Source organism: Heteronotia binoei, chromosome 11 (assembly GCF_032191835.1).
Source record: "Heteronotia binoei isolate CCM8104 ecotype False Entrance Well chromosome 11, APGP_CSIRO_Hbin_v1, whole genome shotgun sequence".
Taxonomy (NCBI): domain Eukaryota; kingdom Metazoa; phylum Chordata; class Lepidosauria; order Squamata; family Gekkonidae; genus Heteronotia; species Heteronotia binoei.
Window position 1 is genome coordinate 51,035,854 of NC_083233.1, and position 27,042 is coordinate 51,062,895.

The following is a 27,042-nucleotide window of genomic DNA, read 5'->3' on the forward strand; positions in this document are numbered from 1 at the left end:
TTATTCCCTGTTTAGCTCAAACTGAAACTATTCCTAAAAGAGGCTTGGAGCGTGATGTGACTCAGCTTGAAGCCTTATGGAGGCAAAGAGGACTAAGTAGATGGAACTGGCAAATTTTTACAGGCCTCTGAGGACAACCACACACAAGTTATAGGACCAAAAGGGCTTGGCAATTCATCTTGTGGGGAAATCCTTTATAATTTACAAGCTGCTGAGAATTCAGCTGAACACTGATCAAGTGGAGCATAAACTGACATTACTGCTCTTGAAATACTTAGGAAAGCATCAGAAGCAAGAAGGTTTCAAAGGATCTTCTCTTTCCTGGCTTATCCAGCAAGCAGGGCAATGCCTACAAATGCCTGTGAAGGATTTTCAAATTTGATTATGTAGCTCTAGAGCAGTGTTTCCCATTTGCAGGAAGCCTCAATACTGGGTCACCAGGGGCAGCCCGACAGCCCCCTCCCCTCTATATTTATCTTCGGCACTCCATGCCGCGCTTCACACGAGCCCCTGCCCCCCCAAGCCGCTGCCACCTATATAGAATCATAGAGTTGTACTAGGGTCATCTAGTACAACCTCCTGCACAATGCAGGAAACTCACAAACACCTTCCCCCAAATTCACAGGATCTTCATTGCTGCTAGATGGCCATCTAGCCTCAGTTTAAAAACCTCCAAAGAAGGAGAGCCCACCACTTCCCAAGGAAGCCTGTTCCACTGAGGAATCGCTCTAACGGTCATGAAGTTCTTCCTAATGTTGAGCCGGAAACTCTTGATTTAATTTCAACCCACTGATTCTGGTCCTACCTTCCGGGGCCACAGAAAACAATTCCACACCATCCTCTATATGACAGCCCTTCAAGTACTTGAAGATGGTGATCCAATCACCTCTCAGCCACCTCCTCTCCAGCTAAACATGCCCAGCTCCTTCAACCTTTCCTCATAGGACTTGGTCTCCAGACCCCTCACCATCTTCGTCGCCCTCCTCTGGACCCATTCCAGCTTGTCTATATCCTTCTTAAAACTGAACACAATACTCCAGGTGAGGTCTTACCAGAGCAGAGTAAAGCGATACCATCACATCACGTGATATGGACACTATACTTCTGTTGATACAGCCCAAAATTGCATTTGCCTTTTTAGCCACCGCATCACACTGTTGACTCATGTTCAGCATATGATCCACTAAGAGTGCTAGAGACACTGCGTGCTGGCTAGAAGCCCTTCTTCATCCCTCTCTGATGTTCAGAAACCTCAGAGAGAGTGGGAAAGCTCCTGGCCAGCACACAGTGTCTGTGTTGCTCCCTGATTGTCCTCCGCCCAGACCACAGGGAAGGAACCGGGCCACGGAGGGGAAAAGTTTGGGAAACCCTGATCTAGAGAATTAAAAAACTTCACTCATGCATTTCCTTTTTAGGACCAAGTAGTACATGGCTTTTATTTTTGGATTTAACATTTAATATAAATGTTTTAACAATGTGTTTCAGGAAAAGTCAACCTTAAAAGCCTGCCTTTGGTTGAGGCAACTACTGACACAAGATCAAGTCCTACAGGATTCAGTCTAGCATATGCATAATAAATAGGAAGGGAAAAGGAAAAGTGATCTCTACTTCCTGCCATGGGTACCACTTGGATGAAAAGTTAACTTATGATCGAAGAGCAAACCACTTATAAGCCCGTAGTTTAGAATAGGCACTTGAGCTGGTACTATTTGATAAATGCAAGAGATTATTACAGCTAGGGTATGAAGTCCACACCACACATCAGCAACCCTGTGTTGTTCACATGTTTTATTGCAACTGTTTGCTTTTGCTGGTATGATACATGAAACTCATTGTATTCAACACAGCTTTTAGTAAGTTTCCAATTAAGCCACAAGCAATGCAAAATGATTTTTTAATGAAAGAAAGGAGAGAGGAATGGCCAATCAAGTCCAAAGGCGGCCACAGCATCTCCAGGGCCTTTTGATGTTTAACCATGTTATCGTATCACATTATGTTCCTTGCTCTTATGATAGCATAATACACAGCAAAGTCATCAGACTGAATAGTGGCTTTGAGCCTCTTCCTGCTTTATCAGAAAGACCCTCCCCTCAAAGTGCAAGGACTGCAGAAGACACAATAGCAACTGAATTATTTTACCACCCCCCCCCCCATTTTTATATAGAAATCTTAATCTGTATGTGTTCTCTAGAGGCAGCCCCATATACTCATTTTCAGAGGAGCATGTGCAAGAAGACAAGTTAGCTTGCTTATGTCCACTGGACTCCTTTCCACACAGGCTTAGAATTGGTAACTATGCCTCTAATGTAGCACACAACTGCACCATGGTGGCAGGGCGGTTTCCCCACCTCTAACTAAACAAAAAGGCTAAAATCAAGCTTGGCACAACCTGAAACATTGGCTAAAGGGTTGTGAGTTTGAATACTTTATTTTGGTATCAAGTGAATTAAAGTGAGCATACACTTGTTTTGAATCCCCACCACCACAGCTCAGAAACAGACTTTATTCAGCTGAAACTTAAATACTTATCTATAGCAGCAAAAAAAAAAAAACCAAGCAAACAAAAGAAACCAAGAGAAGGAACCTGTCAATTACCAAGATTATTTTGTATGAACCACTGAAGTGCTGAACAGCAGCGTTTGTTTTTGTTTCTTTTTCTTGCCTTTTTTCTCTTCTGCAAAGGAGAAAAAGTAAGTTGTAAGTCAACTTTTTACAAGCAGCAACTCCCCAGTTAAACTAGACAACTGCCCTCAAGTAACAGCTTCACAACTTTTAGTCCCTCAAACATTTCATAGTTATAACCACTGTTCTTGCTGACAGAGCAAGAAGCTAAATTGACAAAATTAAAGCTGCACTACTGAGACAGGGAACCCCCTCCTGTGATGGGAAATATTAATTTGCAAGTCAATCTGGTGAGCCACATGAGGCACCACAACCTAAACCTCAGCTTAAGCCCATGAACTTCCCGTTCTAGTTCTTGAGTCCTCAACACCTGATCCAATTGATCAATATCACACACTGTCATATCATGCCTCACTATCACAGTAGAAACTTTGCAGGTTAACCAGTTGTATCTTAGACAGCAGAGTGGGGCTAATATGCAAGCATGATGGCAACATTCCAGATTCAGTGAGACTGACAACCACACCTTTACCAATCCACAGAACAAAGTTTGAGTCTAGTGGCACCTTTAAGACCAGTTTTATTCAAGGTATGAGCTTTCATGTGCACACACACTTCTTCAGAAACAATGAAGTGGAAATTACCAATCCATACATATAGAGGCCGGGTGAACAGTAAATTAGCATACAACATAATGAAGATGTTTAACAGATTAAGAACAAGAGAAGCCATGTTGGATCAGGCCAATGGCCCATCCAGCCCAACACTGTGTCACACAGTGGCCAAATATACACACACACTGTGGCTAATAGCCACTGATGGACCTCTGCTCCATATTTCTATCCAATCCCCTCCTGAAGCTGGCTTTGCTTGTAGTCACCTCCACCACCTCCTGTGGCACTGAATTCCACACATTAATCACCCTTTAGGTGAAGTACTTTTATCCATTTTAACCTGACTGCTCAGCAATTTCATTGAATGCCCATGAGTTCTTGTATAGTGAGAAAGGAAGAAAAGTACTTCTTTCTCTACTTTCTCCATCCTATGCATTATCTTGTAAACCTCTATCATGTCACCCCGCAGTCGACGTTTCTTCAAGCTAAAGAGCCCCAAGCGTTTTAACCTTTCTTCATAGGGAAAGTGTTCCAACCCTTTGAGGTGTGTGACCAGAATTATACACAGTATTCCGAATGAGACCACACCATCAATTTATACAGGGGCATTATGATACTGGCTGATTTGTTTTCAATTCCCTTCCTAATAATTCCCAGCATGGCGTTGGCCTTTTTTATTGCAGTCGCACACTGTCTTGACATTTTCAGCAAGTTATCTACCATGACCCCAAGATCTCTCTCTTGGTCATTCTCTGCCAGTTCACAGCCCATCAACTTGTATTTGTAGCTGGGATTCTTTTTTTTTTTAGTATAATTTTTTTTATTAATTAATAAAAACACAATTCTACAATCATCAACTATAACAATAACAATATCTTTAACACAAGCCATCCTGTTTTGCATATGATATACAGAGTAACTATCTAGTAAAAAGCAAAATCTAAGTATTTATCCAGTAATTTACAAAATGCACTTTGATCAGATTGTACATAGGCAAAAAAATGAAACCATTTCTCTATAAACATATTCTTCTCGCTTCCTTTATCAAATACTTCTGAATTTTGTATAGTACCAGCTGTTTTATCCATCACTATTAGGTCCCAAATTTTAAGAAACCATTTACGTTTAGAAGGTAGAACTGAAGCTTTCCAATGATGAGCTATTAATAATTTCGCTGCTAAAATAAGCATAGATGCCAATTCTTTCTTATGTTTTGGTATTTCCGAATTATTCCATAGGTTAAGCAATATTGATTCAGCGGAGAAGGGCACCTTATGATTTATAATACGTTCAATCGTGGGTAAGATTTTCTTCCAGAATTCCAAAACAACAGGACATTCCCACCAACAGTGGATAAATGAGCCAATATGGCCGCACCCTCTCCAGCAGTTAGCATCTTTGGATCTTTTAGAAAAAAAAATCTGCAGTGGTGTCAAGTACCATCTAGAGTAAATCTTAAAATGTTGTAGCCGCAAATTCAATATAGGAGTGTGGTATAAAGATGATGACCAGATGTTTGACCAATTTTCTATTGTAATTTTAGTCCCACAATCTTTATCCCAAGCTTTCAATATTTATTTTAAAGTTACTTAGTTCTTTATAGATAATCGCAGTTTTTCCCTTGAGTTTAGGTTCTGGGTCCGTCGTGGCTTCTTTAAAGGTTTTTAAAGGTCTATTCAACTAAGACAAAATATTTGGGTTGTGTAATAAATGCTGTACCTGATTGTATTGCATCCAGTTGGCTTTAAAATGGAATTTTCTTTCTAAATTTTTAACCAATCTCATTAAGTTATTTATAATTAAATGTTTGAATCTAAAAATACCTGCCTCTCTCCAGTTCTTAAAGCTTGCTTTTTCCTTTGCAGCTAGAAACCAATCTTGCCCCAAAAAAACTGTTCTGGGGAAGGATGAGGCGCTAGTATATTCCTATATTTGTCCCAAACATTCAGAGTTAACTTCAAAAATGGGTTCAATTGAATACTTGAACTACGCGAGCTAGGCCTATTCCAAATTGTTTCATATATTAAGTTTGGTTCTATAAAGCATTGTTCTATATGAACCCAGTCTTTTTCTGGGTGTGGAGTCGCATATAACAAAACATGTTTTAATTGAGCCGCCAAATAATATTTTTCCAGATCTGGAAGCGCCATTCCGCCTTGAGTTAAAGGTTTCACTACGGTCAAATAGGCTATCCTATGCCTTTTCCCTGCCCATATAAAATTTAGAAACAACGATTTCCATTTTTAAAAAATCTCAGGTTTAATAACTATGGGGAGGTTTTGAAATAAAAATAAAAATTTTGGTAGGATAAAGACCTTTAGTTGCTCTATTTTTTCTAATAAACTTAATAAAAGTTTCTCGCAGTCTTTGAAAGTCGTTGTTATAGATTTCAATAGGGGGTCAAAGTTTTCTCTAAATAAATTCTGTAGATCCAAAGGTATTAAAATTCCTAAATGTCTAAAGTGGGATTTGACCCATTTGAAATTAAATTCGCTTTTTAACTTAAGACTCCAGATCAGGACCCAACTAAATAGGGTATATTTCTGATTTTTTGAAATTTATTGTGAAACCTGCGACTTTTCCGAAATCTTCAATTAATGTCATTAATCTGGTTAAGGAAGGTAGTGGGTTTGTACAGTAGAAGATTGCATTGTCTGCAAACAGACTTACTTTATAGGAAGCATTTTGAGAGCCAATTGGCACCCCCTTTATTTGAGGATCAGATCTTACGGCCAGGGCTAGGGCTTCTAAGGACAAGGCAAACAAAATTGGTGATAGGGGACATCCTTGTCTAGTTCCTCTTGATAGAGTCCATCTTTGTGAGTTATAGTTGTTAATGGACAAAAATGCTTTGGGCTCTTCATAAATAGCTTCTATAGAACGTAAAAAATTAGGGCCAAATCCCATTTTCTAAGAACTGTTTTTAAAAAGGGAATTTCCACCTTGTCAAAGGCTTTTTCAGCGTCAAGAGACAGCATAACTACCTCTAATTTAGTATTCTTACAATAACTGATGATGTTCAGAGTCTTTCTTATGTTGTCAGTTATAGATCTTTCCGGAATAAAACCGGCTTGATCTTTATGAATGTAATTAGAAATTATTTTATTTAACCTGGCTGCTAAGGTAGAAGAAAAAATTTTGAAGTCGTGGTTAAGGATAGAGATTGGTCTATAGGAACTTACATTTAATTTATCCTTGTCTGGTTTAGGTAGTACTATTACTTTCGCTTCTTTCCATGAATCAGGCATAGAGCCCTTTGAAAATACCGAATTGCATGTTTCTAGGAGTGGATCCAATATATTAGGTAGAAATTTTTTGTAAAATTCAGACGTCAAACCATCATTACCTGGCGCTTTATTATTTTTCATATTTTTATGATTTTTTTGCAGTTCAGCACTATCAATAGGTTTTTCAAGAAAAGAGAGGTGTTCTGATATTTTAGTCTTAAAATTAATTTTTTTAAGGAATTCATCAATTGAACTCTGCTGAGGATTATTAGAGTTATATAAATTTCTATAGTAATCTAAAAATTGTGCTGTGATTTCTTTTGTTTTCAGGTGCAGTTCACCTTGTGGGGATCTTATAGCATAAATTAACGAAGAGGTCTTTTTTTGGGCTATTCTAATATATTTGAAGAAATTTTTATTGTTGGTCTTTATGTTTTTTGCAATATGCTCCTCATAGACCCTTTCTGCCTGCCTGATCACAGTCTTGCATTTGATTTGCCACAGTCTGTGTTCCCTTTTATTAATCTCACTTGGACTAGCTTTCCACCGCTTAAAGAAGTCCTTCTTACCTTTTACAGCTTCCATTACTTTCTTTGTTAACCATGCAGGCCTTTTCTTATACCTATTTGTGCCTTTCCTAACTTGTGGTATATATTTTATCTGAGCTTCTAGGATTGTAGTTTTAAATAGCCTCCAAGTTTCCCCAAGGGTTTTGACTGTATTTACCTTTCAGTTTCCTCTTCACATGCCTCCTCATCTCAGAGAATTTACCTCTTTTAAAGTTAAACGTGGTTGTCCTGGCCTTAAGTCTCCTGCCTAGCCAGTTTGGTGTAATGGTTAAGTGTGTGGACTCTTATCTGGGAGAACCGGGTTTGATTCCCCACTCCTCCACTTGCAGCTGCTGGAATGGCCTTGGGTCAGCCATAGCTATCGCAGGAGTTGTCCTTGAAAGGGCAGCTGCTGTTAGAGCCCTCTCAGCCCCACCCACCTCACAGGGTGTCTGTTGTGGGGGGAGAAGACACAGGAGATTGTAAGCTGCTCTGAGTCTCTGATTCAGAGAGAAGGGGGGGGGGGTATAAATCTGCAATTCTTCTTCTTCTAGCAGCCTAAATTTTTCCTCCAGGACCTCACGACTGCATTTCCCCACATCATTGGTGCCAACATGCACCACGACCACTGGCTCCTCCCCAGCACTGTCTATCAGCCTAATGTCTGCTACCTTCGCACCAGGCAGGCAAGTCACCATACGGTCAGTACGCAGTTTTGCCACCCAGCTGTCTACTTGCCTAAGGATCGAATCACCAACTACCAAGACCCCTCCTTTATCCCTGCCCAGGGATGGTTCCTTGGCGCGAAAGGATTCCCGCTCACCAACTGAGGGCGCATTCCCGTTATCCTCAGCGCAGTGCCCTGTTCCCTCTCAACCCTCATGCTCCCTGGCAGCAACGGGGCATGTTCAGAGTGGGGCTCATCTAATACGTCCCCGAGAGTCTTCTCCGAGTGCCTAACTGACTGTCTCTGCTTCTCCAGGTCAGTCATCTCGGCCTCAAGGGCATGAACTCGTTCCCTGAGGACCAGGAGCTCCTTGCATCGAGCACACACCCAAGACTTCTGTCCTGTGGGCAGATGTCATACATGTGACACTCAGTGCAAAACACTGGAAAGCCCCCACCCCCCCTGCTGGCATTCTACCTTCATGATAGCTTTTTTAAAATATACAGTCCCCTTTTAAATCCTGTTTGTTTATGTGGCTCTCCTTCTGTAGGGTCTACTTACCTTATTGGGAACACAAGGAAAATAGGGATCTGGGTTCCTGGTCTTTACACAGCCCCCAGGTTAAGAGCCACAGGCCAAGAGCCCTTTAGCTCTTGCTCTTCGGCTCGCGCCTCTGGCAAGGCGCAGCTTAATAATGCAAAGGGGGGGGCCTCAGTCTGCCCCAGGAACACAGCCCCTCCTAATCAATCAGCAGCAATCACCTTCAGCCCACTCTAACCAAACAAACAGCAGTTCCCCAGCAACCACAAACTCAGAATTTTCAGCAATCACACAAACTCAGAAATTCTCAGCAACTTCCCCAGCTGTTTAGAAAGCCAAACCTCACCCTTATAGCACTTATCTGCTCTCTCTCAGAGCGCTCTGAAATGTGCTCAGCCTCTGGCAAGGCACAGCTTAGATTCAGAAATAACATGGTTAGTTTATATGGTCACCAGTTGTTTGGGTTCAATTCTGGGGGGGAAATATAGTGAAGGAAATATGTCTAAATTGGAGATTGATGTATCCTTGATTGTGGAATGCCGAGAGCAATTAACAGACCCTTGCCATTATGCTTCATCCATCTCCTCTCAAGAATGGAGGTAATCTTATAGCATCATCTTTGCAGTGTGGCTGTGTAGAGTTCTCCCTTGTCCCCAGACCAAATACATTCTAATCTACCATTCCAAGTTACATTACATTCGACTATACATTATAATCTACTAATCCACCTAATTTCCATTGCATTGTATCTGAAGAAGTTTCCATGCACACACAAGTTCACACATTAAACTTTGTTGGTCTTAAAAAGGTGCTCAAACTTCTGTTTCAGACCAACATGGCTGCCCACCTGAATTTACCAACCCACATTTCTGCCTGATTGTGGAAGCAACTGGACCCACTTACCCTACTTATGAATAAATTAAAAGGACACACTGCTACATCACTGTAAGACAATGCTATTTCACCTTCCCTTACCCAAGAAGTGGCTAGCAGTGGGTGGCTTGTCCAGTTTTAGGAAGGCTGCTTCAATTGCTTGACTGAAGGAATTCTGGAAACTAGGCACAGGTATTCGGTCTGAATTATCACTCTCCCCGTCACTGTCCCCTGGGGCAGGAGGTGCCAGGCTGGTGTTCTCTTCTGAAAAAAAGATAATTCATTATGGTCTCAACAACGGCTTGTGGACTGGCATTCGCTGGGCACACGTGATGCATAAGTTCTCCATAAAGCCCCACTACTTGAAGACACTACACAACTGCATAAGCCTAGACTTCCCTACCTTTCTTCTTTGGGACAGTTTTTGGCCATGTTTCTGGTTTAGCTTTTCCAGCCCGCAACATCTACAGGGAATAAGAAACACAATCAGAATCACAATTCAGACCATTCATTTCAAATAAGAGTTACATCACTGTTTCAGGCTCAGCCCAATCTAGAGAACTTTGCTTGTCTTCTGAAGAAGATTATGATATTGGATTTATATCCCGCCCTATACTCTGAATCTCAGAGCAGTCACTATCTCCTTTATCTCTGCCCACCCCCCACAACAGACCCTGTGATTTAGATGGGGCCTGTCCTTTGTATAAAGTAATCAAGCTTGGTGCAACTGAAGATTCTTTACAGAGGTCATTACCTGGGCAAATGAGGGGAGGGGAGATTCTTCCTCTAGACTCCCAACATACAGAGGGGGGCTCCCAACAAACAGAGAAGGGCTGCCAAGGCTGGCTGCAGGTGACAGTGAAGTCAAAGATTCTGCAAGGAGAAGAGCTGCACATTTAATGCAAGAACTAAAAGTGACATTAAAGGAAAATTACTGAAGAGTTGGCAGTGAACATTAAGTGCCCAGTTCTTAATTTCTGTATTATCTATTCAATAGCACTTTCTCAAGTATCTCTAACATGCATTCTGTATGAACAAACAGTCAACTCCACATCTCACACAGCTACATAAAGAAGTTTACACAAAACAAGATCTACTGTGTTAGAAAGGGCAGGCCAAGCACTTTTATAGGTATTGCCTCTGTGGCTTGTGCTATAATGCATGCATTTAAGCCACCTACTGAACCTTTGGAGGAGTGCAGGTATTAATCATAAAGTCTTTAGCTGCTCACCTGGTTGAGACACAGGGCTTCCACTATGCAGTGACTGCAGAGCACTGCTCTGATTCTCTGTGCCACAGAATTCTTCTGAGTAAGAGCTAAAGGCAGGAAACTGCTGCAGGTTCTCTAAAGCAATACGAACCTCTGGATCTAAATAGAAAGCCAAAACCTCTGTGATGCATGCAAGCTTAGACAATAAGTCTCAAATAAAGCTATTCAAGCTAGCTTCAATGTTTTGCATCTCCTGCCTCCCCCTTAAGCAATGCTACAGGACAGCAGCCACCATCTGAATGGCTCCTTAACATTCCTGATGGATTAGGGGTTTGGTTCGGCAAGTACTTTCTTCAGTGACCTTTCCCACTGTTTCCAACCATATCCAACCACATATTTCCAATCACACCATCCTTAAGTTATTCTGCCAGACTACAATTGTAAAACCTATCCACACCTTTTTACAACGAGAGGAAACCAGCACTGAAGATATAGCATCTGACTGGAGACCCAGGTATGAACCATACTGTACTATGGAAGCTCACTGGGTGACTTTTGGACCAGTCATACTGTCAGCCTAATCTATCTCATAAGGCTGTTATGAAAAAAATAGAGAGAAGAATGGTGGTGTAAGCTGCTTTAGATATACATATGGGAGGACAGTGGGATATAAATACTAATACCTAGTCCTTTCACTTCAGTGAGACACAAATCAAACAGACTTAGTTTTGAAAAGAGTGCCACTTACATCTGCCTTGCTTCTTGTTTTCCTCCAACTCAATTCTGCGTTCCCGGCGCCGTTCATCACGAGCTTTCTTCTGTCTCAGGCGCTTTCTTTTTTCAATGTCATCTAAGGGTCGTTGAGAAAATATATCAGCTGACACAGGCTATGCATTCTTGCCCTCAACCTATTAGCTTGGTAATTGCTAATCTCCTCCCTAGTCACACACCTTAAAACATTTTGAATGTGCGAGACATAATGCTGGAATAGAGGGACCACTGGTCTGATTCAGCAGGACTCTTATATTCTTATTAATGGCCTTATAGTTTACCGGTTCTATTTTCTAGCACAGCATTTTGCTTCCATGTATGATAACTGCTTCCTGGTTTCCATCTTACTTTTATTAATCCCTCGCAACAAAGAATCTTTAGTTTCAGCTAGGAACAGACCACTTCTGAGGGGGGGGGGGAGAGAGAGCAGTATCCCTTCCAATTTCCTTACAAAAAATGAATTAATGCTCACCTGCAAACATTTGCAAAGTTTCCTTTGAAAGCACAGGAGGTTTCAAAGCTAGTTCACAAATACTGAACTCACAGGTGAGTGGCAAGTGACACAGGTAACGATGGCGCTGCCGAACATCCTGCCAAGTGAAGGAGAAGGAGAGAGAATTGTCTAAGGGGATCCTTTGACTCTCGAAAACTTGTACCCTGAAAATTTTGTTGGCATCTTAAGGTGCTAGTGGACCTGAATCCAACTATAACAACACAGAACACTTATCTCCCATGTGCTGTCAATAGGTCTGAGGAGAAAACTGGTCAATCCCAGGTGCACTTACTGGAACCTCTGCCAGCATTTTTGTACTCCTGATGCTAAAGGGAATTAACAACTGGAGTACCAAACATGAAAATTTCCATCAGTAACTGAAACCTAACAAGTACATTAAAACCCATCAGGCTGCTGGGAAATGTTTCAATTAGCTTTCAGCTCTTCTCACAAAGTTAGGCTGAGCTCCTTCAGGCAGCCTTAAACAGCTAGATGCCACCATGGCCTTATTGATCATAAACAAGAGAGTAATTACCTCTGTCATGGAGTGGCCTGATATCTCGACCACAGTGGCAGTGATAGTCTCTGGACTCTTCTCCAGGCTGCCATACTCATGCACGAGGCAGCGAACATTCACTGGGTGAAGGTACAGACATTGCCCATCTTCTGCTACAGTATTGAAGAGAAGTTATGGGATGGTTATTGGAACAGTGGGAAATTGCTCTGCTGGGAACTAGTTAGAAGTGCAGTTCTCCAGATCAAGGTTGAGTCTCATTACCAAAGTTCCAAATTTTTTTGAAATACACAGAAATCTTAAGATACATCTCAATTATACAATTAGCTGAGCAGGCTAATTTATTCAGATTCCAAACTGCAATGGAAACATGTGGGTCTGCCCAAGAGATGTGCTTTACTACAAATCTATGTCATGTCCACCACAGTAAAGTAAAAAGGCTGATTTCTCTTATGTCACGCATCACAGTACTAAACTATCACCAATTTTCTTCAAGTCTGCAGCCTGCAATTCACCTCTGGGACCCAACATTCTGTGTGTACAGTCAAGGTCAGATGGCAGTCGGAAAGTTGCATCCAACTTCTGTGAGGCCCTCTGACATAGTCGTAAGTAGGTCCCTGAAAAGCTTCTGGCAAATTTTTGCTTCATTGCTGGGTGTGCCTGCTCTTTAGTGTGAGGACAAGAGCCTTAGAAGAGCTGCTTATGCCAGAATGTGTTACCCAAGTATCATTAACCCCACACACAAATTACCAAATGAGAATCTATACTCCACCAGGATGAAATTGGTTTTTATTGGTGAAACAACTTCTGCTACTCACTTTCTGAGACACCTTTAAGTGCTGCACTAACCTTGGTAGAAATAGTAGCATGGAGAACTAGTCGGGGGCCAACTGCTGAATGGTGAAGGCTGCTGCAATTCCTCACAGGCAGCGACAGGCAGCCCAGCCTCACCCAGTTTATTTGGTTCTGCTGTGTCCACAGAATCTTCAGTATCATTCACAACTACGTCCTCAGTCTCAGAAGGGGGTAGGATAGCACTGGCAGAATCCTCAGGAGGAGGTTCCAGGACCTCTTCATTAAAAGCAGAACGATAATCTAGAACACACTGTTACAGCAGAAAGAAGTTTTAACATCTATCTTTCCCCACTCACTCAAACAAACCATAAGAAATAGCTGCCACTATACTACTGTCACATGTCAAAGTGGCACCTCTGCAAAAACTAATGAGATTTTACTAGATTCCCCAGGAAGCAGCAAGACCAGCGTACAAATCTTCCCATAAGAACTGGAGCCCGAGAGACAATCCCTTTGCACCATTAGAATTTAAAAAAAAATCTGAACAAGAAAATGTTTTAAGAATTCTCAAGCTCACACCTTTCTCTCCTGGGCCAGTGTTGTTTCTTTGTCAGAGGAGTCCATCAAGGCTAATTCTTCCACTGCTGCCGTGGTCTCTGCAACATCATCATCTCTATTTCTGCCAGGTACCAAGGAGCCTTCTCGATCCTATATCATGATTTAAGGAAAGATGTTCAGTCTTTAGCTTGTCTAAGCGTTACGAGAGATACGGTCTATTAGCAAAAGCTGTATGGCAAAATGTGATTCTATTAGTCACTTTTTGCCAACTTACAACCATTGCTATCCGAAGTACTGATCATTTTACCTTTCCAGCAACATTCTGTAAGGACATGCTATATTCTTTAATGGCTACAAGGACTCAACATTGTGTAAACTTAAACAAAACTGGCCTGTCCCAAGTTTTAAGTCTGTGGTCCATACATTATTATTTTGATTTTACATCAAAAGCAAAACAGGTATTTGAAGCAACTTTGTTTTGAGTCAAGCTTTGTTTTGAGTCAAGCTTTGTTTTGACTCAAGAAGTTGTTCCAGCAGAAATTTAAACTTGTCCTCAGAACACTATATGAGACTTAGATTTTAAAATGTAGATTTACTTGGCTTCAAAATATATTGTTTCTGGTTGCTATGGAGTCCTCAACTGTATTTTGTCAATGAATACTTCATGCACCAGTTCCAAGCCCTGAAGCTAAGCAAAGGATCCAGAAATAGGCACTGGCAGCAGTGATACTAAACTGATTATTACTTCTTTCCAAGCTAACATAACTTATCACTACAGAGCTGTTGTCAAGGATGAAATACAAACCTGAAAACACAGGAGCTACAGAAAATCCACTCCTATTCGTTTAAGCCATCACTTTAATAGTATTTGTGGATCTCCATCAATCTCCCTCATAATAGGGGAATAGTTTCAATCCGGAGCAAAGGTAATATAAAGAGCTCAGAAATACCTATATTAATAGGTGTGCTGTAACACAGAAAATCACCAACACATTAATTAAATGGGTCTTGCCTTCAGCTCTTGGATAGCTGCTTCAATGAAACATGCTTCAGGCGTGTGCTTCTCCTCCTCATATTGCTGTAGGAGGGCCACCTTCTCTGCTGCAATTACCTCCTGCAGCACTTGAACCCTGGAAGCTAGAAGGAGCTTTGAATATTGACTGTGTTGCTTATCTGTATGAAGAGAGAACACATTGGGATAAAAAACTATGACCATCTAACTCTGGACATTTAGAAGTCAGCACTCTGATATACTTGCCTACTCTTATAAAAACTCAACGCCTCCTTGTAAGATGGGGTTGAAAGAAGTCCCATTCCTTCCAATAAGGAATTAATATTCGTTCGGAATATCTATAGTAACAAGCAAATCTACAAGCATTTACAAAGATTGATCAGACAGCTGAAACACATAACATTGTGCTCAATCCCATGTTGTATTTAAGACAGCATCTCTATGTCTAATAGCCTTTTACATTCTAACATTAGCATATCAGCTCTGCCATGGCTCAAGGAGCAATAGTCAAAATATATGATTTTGTACAGCTTTTATGATTTTGTACAGCTTTTCATATCAACAAGACTTGGACAGGAGAACTTCCCAGCAGTTTATAACATGAGGTCGTATATGTGTTGCTCCAGTTCCACATCTTTATGGCACATGGCTACACACATATGGCTATCTCATAAAGCAGTGCTTTCTAACATGTAGGACAGAGACTCCTGTGGGTCCACCTATCCATCAAGCTTGGGTAAGTTTCCACCTCCTCCAAGGCTTGCCTCCATGGTGGCCATACCTGCCCACTCAATTTTTGGGCCATCTGGACTTGCTTGCCACAGTATGGCCACACCTCCCCAATTGGACCCACCTGTTCCAACCTCCCATCCAGGCAGTGGCATTGGGTCAGCCCCAGCCAGAGGCTCCCAACTGCGCACCAACCCAGTCAGGGCTGCCTGACTATTCACAAGTAAATCCTCCTCATAAATGGAAGTGCCATTGCTAAAGCCATGGGGGGGAACAGCCTGAATGCAGGACAACTGAGAATTCTCTGCACAAGAACATTTTGCATTGCCCTATTATTATTATTTGTGTTAGATTCCAATACCTGTGAGTTCCTTTGGAAGCTAACTTACCAATGAAAAGGAGGGTGAACATCAAAATAAAGTAAGAATTCCCAACTGTTGTCAAGAATGGAAAGCTTATTGAGAATTCAAGATCATTCCCAAGAGTACAGACTAAAGACTAACTATATTAGAAAAGGGGTCATTCAAGGGAGCTACGCTAGTGAGTCAAACTATGCAAATCATATGAAGCTTTCTTATACTGTGTCAAGTCATTGCTGCAAGAAACCCCTTTGTTCTAAGCACCCGGAACATACCTTAATATGCCTTGCAGGGCTTTTTTTGTAGAAGAAAGCCTGGCAGGAACTCATTTGCATATTAGGCCACACCCCCTGACATTACCACTGTTTCATGCGGGGCTTTTTTTTATAGAAAAAGCCCATCAGGAACTCATATTAGGCCATACCCCCTGACACCAAGCCAGCTGGAACTATGTTCCAGCTCAAAAAAAGCCCTATATCTTGCAAACATGAATTACTATTTTCCCTGAAAGTATATGGATGATTAATAAAACACAAATTCATTTAAAACCATTCCTGAATTTATAGTAGCTTTTTGTCATTATGTTTTTTTTTAATCAATGGATACTAATAATACAGCTATTATCACATGAGAGGCCACGATTTTTTTGATGCTAAAAAGATGTCCTCATATTTAAAAGTTGGCATCCACTGTTGTAAAGCATTCATGACATCCCAACACACGATATCAGTTTCAAATCACAGAAATGGCAAGGGTTCCCACTGTTAATTTTAGAGAGGACTCACCTCCCAGATGAATAGGCTGCTCCACTTTCAGCATCACCTTTGACTTTGGCAAAGCTATCAGGGCCCCCTTCTCCCGCTGCATCAGCTGCATTGTAATTGTATCACCAACTGCATACTGACGAGTTTCCAGAGCAACCACACTGAGGGGAAAAAAGGAAGGAAGTGATGAGCGGAAGGCAACTCCATCAACAAGAACAACAAAAAAGATGTTCTGAGAACCTCTTTACCTCTTAAGGTCCTTCTTGTGAATAGAGCCATAACAGATGGGGCACTTACTCCAAGTCTTCTCACTCAAAGAGAGATAGTGCAAGATACATGGCCAGCAGAATATGTGCCCACAGCGGGTGATTTTAGCTGCAGTAGGTGGGTAGAGGCATATTGGACAGGAGGGCACTTCATGGCTGCAGATTCGCTGGGAAAACACAACAGTATCCAGTTTACTAAGCTACAGTGCACCTATACACATACTTTTTCATCTAAGGAGCTACACTTATTTTGGTAGATGCAAAGTGACTATTCCTCTAGAAGGACATCCCTGCCCCATGCCCCTATTTTGTCTAGCAGAGAAACCTTCCCCCCATATAATGATAAAAGAGAATACAACAAGAGAAAAGAGAACTGCCAGTAAATATCAACAGTTCTGATAAAGAAAGAAATGCAATCCCCCTCTCAATGTTCTCTTAAAATTCAGCTGTGTAGCACACAATACTGAAATGCAGTTAGAACAAATCAAGTTAAGGTTTCATGTTCTTAAAGGTTAGCCAAGAGATCTTTGCTAAACTGTTCTTTCCAACATGAGAGTTTATGCAGAACTGAGGTTGTCTAATCTCTTGCTTCTGTCACATGTTTCCAGAGTTTGCCACCCAAACAATTGTTCCAGACTGCTATTTAATGAAGTTGAGCAAGTAGCAGGTTTAGAAGATGGCCAATGATCAAATTTGTATATAGAAACACAGAGAGAGACAAATCTATAGCTACTAACCACTTGTTCCACGAAGTCCCAATTGACCAAGGTATCTGGGTCAGTGAAGTGAATTGTGTAGTCCTGGTCATCACACACCACAAACTGGCAGCTGAAAGGAATGTACGTAACAGATTATAACTCGACGCCATGCAGAAAGGGATCCAAAATACAGATTTTCAGGATTACAAGGAATGCCCAACTAGTAATGGCTGGGATATTATCTGATACAGGATTAAATGAAAGGATAATCATGCTGCTACACAAATCAACCTCTCACAGGAAACCAATCCACTAATTGTGAGCAATTTAATCATGTATTTAATAGCAATCAAGAGGAGGCAATACTTAAAATGCCTCCATTAGCTTCAGTTACTATACAACATGCCCTAATTTTGGTTAGAAATGTTAATATGTATTGTCATGATTAAAAAACCACTGCTGGGGCATTTATTAATATTTAGTTTGAGATGAAGCTCTTTTTCAATATAAATCAGATATAAGTCCTGAGTATCCAGCCAAGGAGTGTGCACTGAGGCAACTCCAGGACTTTCTGGTGTCAAAGGCTTCTTGGTAGAATCAATTTCCTTTAAAAAGTTTTACTGTACCGAGACATATTAGACATGAAATTCAGTTTTTCTATAGAAATATCTTGAATAATTATATAATTTGACAATGCTACAACAATAAGTTTTTTTAAAAAGGCCTTCCAGTTGTATGGTGGGGAAAATGAAGGTAAAATGGCAGCTTCAAGGGTCTGATGGAGGAAAGCATGCAGAAAGCGCCCATGTGGAAGCTGTACTGGTATACAGCTCTGCATTTGCAACAGCAATGAAAGCAACACAAAGAATCTTTGCCATGTGAAAGCAGCCTTAGATAGCTGTAGAATACTTTCAATAAAGCTATGTGAATCTCTCACTTACTTGGCCTGCAGAAATAGCTCCTTGTTGAAAGGTTTGTTCTCCCACTTGTTCCTTCTCCCCCAGCTGCCCCGCCCATCAAAGTGGCTTGCTTGGCCACGGGGTTCAAAGGTAAAATTCAGTAAGTGGTTCAGACTAATCTTCTTAGGACCAGAAAACTGGGCAGGGCTAAACTCTGCCCGTTGGGCCTCTGCTACCTTTAAAAAAAAGACAGGGTAATTTAAATGCATCCACAAATCAAACATAAATGTTCTTTTTGGCTGCAGTAACATGTAGAAAACACAAAGCAAGATAAGTCCAACATGGATTTGCTACTCTTAACAAAAATATATGTACAAAATTGGAGTTGTTCCCCAAGTTCAATAAAGGAGGCGGATTTCAGCCCTGAACGAGTTGCAACCTGTAACACCCAGGGCAGCAATACTGTCTGATTTTGAAAAAGGACAAAAATCAAGATTTAGAAGTAAGCTGAATATTTAAGAATATATTATACCAAGGTGGACCCATTTAAAATACAGAAGTCAATTTTTTAAATGTATTTAGATGTTTCTAAATCCAAACTGCAATGAACAGACCTTATTCAACAAACAAGGCAACCAGCAAGTTTCCAATACATGTTTACTTAAAAAGTGACAAATATAATGCTTATTTTTAGACAGAGCATGGCCCCAAGTAGGGCCTCTCTAGTAGTATGCAACTATAGCAGGTTTTTGTAGAAGGGGCTTGTTGGAATGTACTGCTTTATTCTAGTGTTCCTTTGTGTTTTAGTCTCCTCCTTTATCATAGGAAGCTATCCAGCTAGTCATTTCTGGACAAGCTATGAGCTTGTTTTCTTCCCCTCCAAAATTCAGCTAATATTCAAGGGCTTGGTCACCCCACCTTTCTCATACTATCAGTTTCCAATTGCTCTCAAATTTCCATGCCTCCTGGAGCATATTGAGTCACGCTGAAAATTTCTGTTGATCTTTTTCTTGTTAAGCCAGTTTGGTGTAGTGGTTAAGTGCGTGGACTCTTATCTGGGAGAACTAGGTTTGATTCCGCACTCCTCCACTTACAGCTGCTGGAATGACCTTGGGTTAGCCATAGCTATCGCAGGAGTTGTCCTAGAAAGGGCAGCTGCTGTTAAGAGCTCTCTCAGCCCCACCCACCTCACAGGTTGTCTGTTGTGGGGGGAGAAGATATAGGAGATTGTAAGCCACTCTGAGTCTCTGATTCAGAGATAAGGGCAGGGTATAAATCTGCAGTCTTCTTCATTTATAAAGCCACATTTGTCTGCAATCTGGAGAGATGCCCCTACTTTGTGAGTTCTGTTCATAATTAGATAAATGAAGTCCCAAGGAGTTATGTGTATGTGGAACAATGTGGGAAAACAAATGTCTCCACTAAAGAAAGATTGGGAAATGTTCGGGAACATTTCTGCTACAGAAAGATTGGGAAATGTTCGGGAACATGGAAATAAAGAGAAAATACTTCATAGGAATTTTAAGTAAGAGAAAACATCTTGTCTTAAAAACATTACTCTCATTCCAAATATATATAGTATGGAAAGACAACTTTTCCCATTTCCCTTGTCTATAGTCACCAAGTTTGTGGGAGCACTGCAAAACAACTATGACTTTCCCCCAATTTTGGAATGAGTGAAATGAAAGCAAGGTTTTATCAAAATGTATGATATGATTTTTTTCTGCAAGACAATGTACAGCATTGGACAAGAATTCCTTTGCCTATATAATTTTTACAGTGTTTATTTTCTTTGTTGATACCTCACCATTCTTCCTAGTGGAAACTCAAAATTCCTCTCCACTTTATCCTTGCAACGACTGCATAAGGTATGTTGGGCTAAGAGTGTGTGAGTGAACAAAGCTCACTCAGTTTCCATAGCAGAGGGGGTATTCAGACCTGGGTCTCCTAGTTTGTAGTCCAACACACTGGCTTACATTATATGCTATAATGTATTTAACAGTAATACATTAAAGAGATCAGCATTTTAAGTTAATATCCAAATTCATTGGCAGTTGTAGCTATTGTGATTGTACAAGAGTGGTCTGTAATGCACTTCCTTTTGCTTACTAAGATTTTGTATTCCGCCTTCAACTTCTATTTTTTCCTACCTTAATTACAAGTATTACGACATGTGATATGGCAGCATATGGTGAAACAATTTGCAACACTTTCTTAAGTACTTGGTTATACCTACTGTTTTTCTTATAGAAAATGAAGTGGTACAAATAGTTAAATAGTACAGTGCACTGTTATAAATGATGTGCTTTATGTTAAATCAGAAAAAGTAGCTTAGATTGATAGGAAAGTAAGTACCATGTATATTTCAGTTTTTCCAAAACTTCTACTCATGGCTTCAAAATTTCTGGAAGTTTAAAATCTAGTAATGGATCAAGGATTAACTACTTAATTAGGTTAAGACAATTACGGTTTTCTTGCATTTTTAAACAAAACTAAACCCAGATGGTGCAGATACAGCTGGATGATTTTCAAAGGAGTCTGGTGGGCACTTGAAAACCTGCAATTATATCAACGAGTGAGGAGAACATGAAGACATACACTCATGGAATTCTCCTTTTTACATGTACACCATGTTTTTGTTTTATCCTGCTCTTCTTCCAAGGATTTCAGACTGGCATACATGATTCTTTTCTACTTCATAACAATACTGAGAAACAGGCTAAACTAAGAATGACCAGCTAAAGTTTACTCAATTAGTTTCAAAATTAAGTGGGGACTTTATAGTTCACTATCTAATGATGATTAGAGAGTAGGTTCTCTACTGATGAGCATGCAACTCCATCTCCAGTTCTTAGCAGAGTCAGAACTTCTTACACATTGTTCTCAATCAATGCATTTAACTATGACTAGAGTACTCATCTGGGTCTTCCCATAGCATCATCAACTGGAGATGAAGTTGCAAAATAGGATGTCTTGTATCCCCAAAAGCAAGCTGAGTTGCTATTCTGGTCAACAATTCCAACATGTCAACAACTCAAAAGCTACGACAAAGGTAACAGGCACAATAATCTAGAGAATGAAGATTTACCAAGTGAGTGGGGAAAGACTGAAAGCAACAGGTGCATGATGAACCTGAGCAAGATTAAAGCCAGCAATAAACTGCAGCATTTTATATATCAGATTATTTAAAGCCCTAATATTTACTATAACATAAGGCCAGCAAGACTGCCAAGAGGTCTACAGTAAGAAGATAATTCAGGAAGGAGCTTTACTGTAGCCTAGTGCTATCGTACAAGAGATATCAATGGCAACTGATTTCACTATGATGTGCTACTTTCCACCACTAGCAGCACCCAGACCCCCCCCCCCCCCACGCAGTAGTTAGTTGCAGAAAGGAATTACAAGCACAAGAGTGCATGTCATACAATCATAGAATTGGGGTTGGAAGGGGTCATACAGGCCATCTAGCCCAACTCTGTGCTCAGTGCAGGATCAGCCTACAGACAAAGCTGCTTGATGTAAGAGCAACACAGAATAAACATCAGATGTTTGAGAGCAGAGAGAGAGAGGAAGGCAAATAGTTGGGGAGGGAGAAAGGTGGAAAGAAAGCAACTTTAAATGCAATTTCCAAGCTGCCAGCCAGCTTGGAGAAGTGATTTAAAAAGACAAATGACTTCTCAAAGTCAGCTGAAGGGGCAGTGGAGAGGCTTCAAGAGCCACACAATATGTATGAAAGAGCCACATGTGGCTCCAGAGCCACAATTTGGCCACCCCTGGCTTAGAGCATTCCTGACAATTGTTTGTCTAGCTGCTGCTTAAAGACTACCAGTAAGGGGGAGCTCACCACCTCCCTAGGTAGCGGATTCCATTGTTGAACACTTCTTACTATTTCCTAATATTCAGCTGGTACCATCCCACCCTTAATTTAAACCCATTACTGCAAGTCTATTTATTTTATTAGATTCTGGACCACCCTTCCTGGAAACCAGGCTCAGGGCAATTTCAAAGCTATCTGAACAAACCAAGAATATTCTTCTCAGTGCTTTTTAATATTTGGTCTCACAACAAAATCAACTGATTTCACATTTTAACACATCAGCAGAAAAGAAATGTATCCCGTAAGAAGTATAGACAAGCGACAGATTTGATCAGCTTCTTCATGGGTGAAAAAGGGAGGGGCACCAAAAAGGCTACACAGGTGATCATAGGACCTGCACAGACTAAAGGGGCTGTAGTGAGGGGAACTGGATGAAGATAATGGCTGGATCCAACCCAATCATTTTGTCTGAAGAAAACCAGCTGTCCAGGCAGGACAGGGTCTCACCTCTTCTCGTCTTCCACCATTAGAAGAAACACTAAAAGGCTTGCCACCACTGCCATGTCCTCCCCTCTGAGGGGGCATCTTATTAAAAGCTTTGCTTTTCTGTGAAGTGGAGCGACGAGGCTGGCTAGAGAAGCTCTCATTTTTTGGATATGAAGTTTCTCGCTTACGATTATAACGCTGCCTGGATCCATTTGCATTTTTTCCATCTAAAACAATGTAAAAGGTACATATTAACAATAAATAAGAATTCAGAACTCCATTGAGAAGCAGTGCCTATTTCAGAAATCTTTAAAACATTACAAAAACAAGAAGTTAGGTAATTTGGGAAAAATTTTATGTCAAGATGCATATAGTATACAACTAGAAGATCTACAAAAGGAATAAATGATACAACAATGCACTCTAGCAATCTATTATGCCATGGTTCTACACTTTGCTTATTTATGTAATGACTTCTCTCTAGCAGCAGCCAGCTCAACATACACTAGAACATTTATAAATACAACTAATTTTGCCAACATTATAGTATGATGTTATTGAACCAAGCCCTTCTATTTGGCTGACAAAAGTCTAAGAAGCTGAGCAAAAAAGGGCTATAGTAGTTATAACGCAAAGGAAGCATAAGCATTGAGCATCACCCCTCTAACCCCCTTTTACTTTTTTGCCAGAGATGCTTTATTTGTATTTATCTCTTGTCAACATGCAATCATGCTGTTGACTCTTGTCAACAAGCAACCACATTACAAGGTCTGTATTCTGTCAACACTGGTACAATCAGAATGACACCTGAAGTCCCAGTACTTCTCATATGAAAACAGTTAAAATATGCAGAAATGCCTTTCAACCTTTCTGCTTTGTCAAATAAGAAATCTTGCTCTCTTTTAAGAGATTTTGGGCCATGTTACCATCATCAAACTCCATTTGCACAATAACAGACAAGAAATCTAGATACTGTGTGTACCACATTTCAGCCGTCTGTTGTGGAAGCATAAATACGTTTAATGTCACTCCTCAATTGGCCAATGAAGAGAGACTAATCCTTCTAGGCAGATGCCAGAAGCTAATATTATAGACTTTAAAAACAGGGGGCTCTCGTGACTAATTACCCCTCTCTTTCATACCAAAAATATTTCCTTGAACTGACATTAAGTAAAGCAACTAGCATGGAGAACATTATTAGGTTCCTTTACAATCTATATTGGATAAGAACATAAGAACATAAGAACATAAGAGAAGCCATGTTGGATCAGGCCAACGGCCCATCAAGTCCAACACTCTGTGTCACACAGTGGCAAAAAATGTTATATACACACATACACTGTGGCTAATAGCCACTGATGGACCTGTGCTCCATACACTGTGGCTAATAGCCACTGATGGACCTGTGCTCCATACACTGTGGCTAATAGCCACTGATGGACCTGTGCTCCATATTTTTATCTAAACCCCTCTTGAAGGTGGCTATACTTGTGGCTGCCACCACCTCCTGTGGCAGTGAATTCCACATGTTAATCACCCTTTGGGTGAAGAAGTACTTCCTTTTATCCGTCTTAACCTGTCTGCTCAGCAATTTCATCGAATGCCCACGAGTTCTTGTATTGTGAGAAAGGGAGAAAAGTACTTCTTTCTCTACTTTCTCCATTCCATGCATTATCTTGTAAACCTCTATCATGTCACCCCGCAGTCGACGTTTCTCCAAGCTAAAGAGTCCCAAGCGTTTCAACCTTTCTTCATAGGGAAAGTGCTCCAGCCCTTTAATCATTCTAGTTGCCCTTCTCTGCACCTTCTCTAAAGCTATAATATCCTTTTTGAGGTGCGGCGACCAGAACTGCACACAGTACTCCAAATGAGACCGCACCATCGATTTATACAGGGGCATTATGATACTGGCTGATTTGTTTTCAATTCCCTTCCTAATAATTCCCAGCATGGCATTGGCCTTTTTTATTGCAAATGCACACTGTCTTGACACTTTCAGTGAGTTATCTATCATGACCCCAAGATCTCTCTCTTGATCAGTCTCTGCCAGTTCACACCCCATCAACTTGTATTTGTAGCTGGGATTCTTAGCCCCAATGTGCATTACTTTGCACTTGGCCACATTGAAGCGCATCTGCCACGTTGACGCCCACTCACCCAGCCTCAACAGATCCCTTTGGAGTTCCTCACAATCCTCTCTGGTTCTCACCACCCTGAACAATTTAGTGTCATCCGCAAACTTGGCCACTTCACTGCTCACTCCGAACTCTAAATCATTTATGAACAAGTTAAAAAGCATGGGACCCAGTACCGAGCCCTGCGGCACCCCACTGCTTACCGTCCTCCACTGCGAAGACTGCCCATTTATACTCACTCTCTGCTTCCTATTACTCAGCCAGTTTTTGATCCACAAGAGGACCTGTCCTTTTACTCCATGATTCTCAAGCTTTCTAAGGAGCCTTTGATGAGGAACTTTATCAAAAGCTTTCTGGAAGTCAAGGTAAACAACATCTATCGGGTCTCCTTTGTCCACATGTTTGTTCACCCCCTCAAAGAAATGCAACAGGTTAGTGAGGCAAGATCTTCCCTTGCAGAACCCATGCTGAGTCTTCCTCAATAACCCGTGTTCATCAATGTGCCTACTCATTCTGTCCTTGATAATGGTTTCTACCAACTTTCCCGGTATTGAAGTCAGACTGACTGGCCTGTAGTTTCCCGGATCTCCTCTGGAACCTTTTTTAAAGATGGGGGTGACATTTGCTACCTTCCAGTCCTCAGGAATGGAGGCAGATTTCAATGAAAGATTACAGATTTTTGTTAGAAGATCCACAAGTTCAACTTTGAGTTGCTTTATGTAACTCAAAATTACCAACCAGGAAAACTTTTGTAGATAAAGCTTTCACAGTTAGGACATCAACACTAAACAAACAAAAACATCACCTTTCCCCCAATCATTTGCACCACCAACAGTACAGATTAGACCATTATGCTCACACGCATCCCTTAGAAACTAAAAGCAGCACTTGCTCCACCCAAAGCCTCCTATTGCTAACATGCATGCTGCAGCAGCAGCACCAATGTTATTATACAGCATAATTATCCAAATATGCAGCATCTACCTGAATAACAATTCTAGCTTAAACGTAAAGTGTCACTACAGAAGACTCAGGGCTGCCTACCATGGGCAGACTCTGTTGATAAGTCAGCACAGCCCTCAACATATGAGCAAAGAATATAAGAGTCCTGCTGGATCAGATCAGTGGTCAACATAGCCCAGTATCTTGGTTTTCACCGTGGTCAACCAGCTACCTTGGAGGACCAACGAACAGCAGAGAGCTAAGGCTTTCCTTGATGTTGCCTGCTGACATGCTTTCAGAGTTTTACTGCCTCTGAATGGAAAGGTTCCCTTTAGTTACCATGGCTAGGAGCCACCGATGGACCTATCCTCCGTGAATCTGTCTAATCCTTTTTAAATTCCTCCTTCCTCGAGATGTCTAATCCTATTTAAAACTATCTGGCCAAGCAAGAAACCATCGCAGACTTCGAGGGGAGGGGTGTGATTGTGAGAAAACTGTTTCCTTCGGCTTTCCAGCCTGCCGTCCCGTAACACCCCTTGCAAAAGCGAGTAGGCTTTCCAGTCACTTACCGCCTTTGGGCTTAGACTCTCCCCCGGCCGGTCCGGCCGAGTTAGAGCGGGGCTGCTGCCCTTTGCCTCCTGCCGCCGAAGAACCGGGGCCGAGGTTGGAGCCACAGGGGTTGCTCTTGTCCATCCCGTCGTCGGTGAGAGTCGATGCTGCTACCTGTGGGGGGGAACGCCGGAGCATCCACGGGCGCCGCGGGGGCGCTACTGCTGCGGGAGGACGAAAGGAGGCGGCGGCAGTGGCTGAGGCCAAAGCCCAGGCTCATGGCCCGGCAGCAAGGTCGGCGCAGCTCAGGAGTCTCGGCTACCTTCATGGCGACATCTTCCTTATAGCTTCACCCTGACAAGAGGAAGAAAAAGGCCTCACCCGTTCAGTTACAGCCTCACCTGCCGCCGAGCGCGGCCGGGCCTGCGGGGCCCCGGGATTGGACGAACGGCGGAAGGGGGACGAGGGAGCCCCGCAGGACCAGGCCGGCCCGGCGCGGACTCCGGCCTAAACGGGCTCGGAGCAGAGGTGCCGCCCAAGGGAACCCCCCCTCGGGCCGCCTCAGTACAACTGTCGCCGCCTCAACACCACCGCAGCCCCGTAATGGCGACGAATCGCCAACAGCAGTGCCCCAAAAAAGACCCGGATGAGTCTATTTGTACTCGGACTCGGGAGAGGCGGGGCCAATTTTGCTGTCAAAGCATGCCGGGTGTTGTTGTGCTTTCCCTTCTGATTTGGACGGATTATGAGCAGAAGAAAACCACAATTCCCAGCATACTTTGTAGCAAGGCTCGCCCCTGCTTTGATGTAAACAGACTATTTCTAAAGCTTCAGATATTAATGGCAATGTTATAGGCGGGTCAAACCGAAGTGCTTCCGCCGCCCTTTCCTTTTCTTTTGTAAAGCTGCTACATGCCCCTATGGGAGTTGTAGTTAAATACTGCTTATTTCTTT

The 27,042-nt window shown here is 41.7% G+C and overlaps 1 protein-coding gene across 1 annotated transcript; it reads right to left on the bottom strand.

Moving 5' to 3' along the window:
* Positions 1-1,773: 1,773 nt before the first annotated feature.
* On the bottom strand, positions 1,774-26,732 carry RNF10 (ring finger protein 10). Its single transcript, XM_060249692.1, has 17 exons — positions 26,109-26,732; positions 22,484-22,689; positions 18,202-18,395; positions 17,300-17,390; positions 16,545-16,729; positions 16,318-16,457; positions 14,445-14,605; positions 13,454-13,582; positions 12,929-13,184; positions 12,101-12,234; positions 11,545-11,662; positions 11,050-11,151; positions 10,323-10,460; positions 9,846-9,964; positions 9,495-9,555; positions 9,194-9,355; positions 1,774-2,674 (listed from the first exon to the last, which is right to left on the bottom strand). The coding sequence occupies exons 1-17, from the start codon at positions 26,284-26,286 to the stop codon at positions 2,601-2,603; spliced, it is 2,448 nt and encodes an 815-aa protein (XP_060105675.1). The 5' UTR covers positions 26,287-26,732; the 3' UTR covers positions 1,774-2,600.
* Positions 26,733-27,042: the final 310 nt, after the last annotated feature.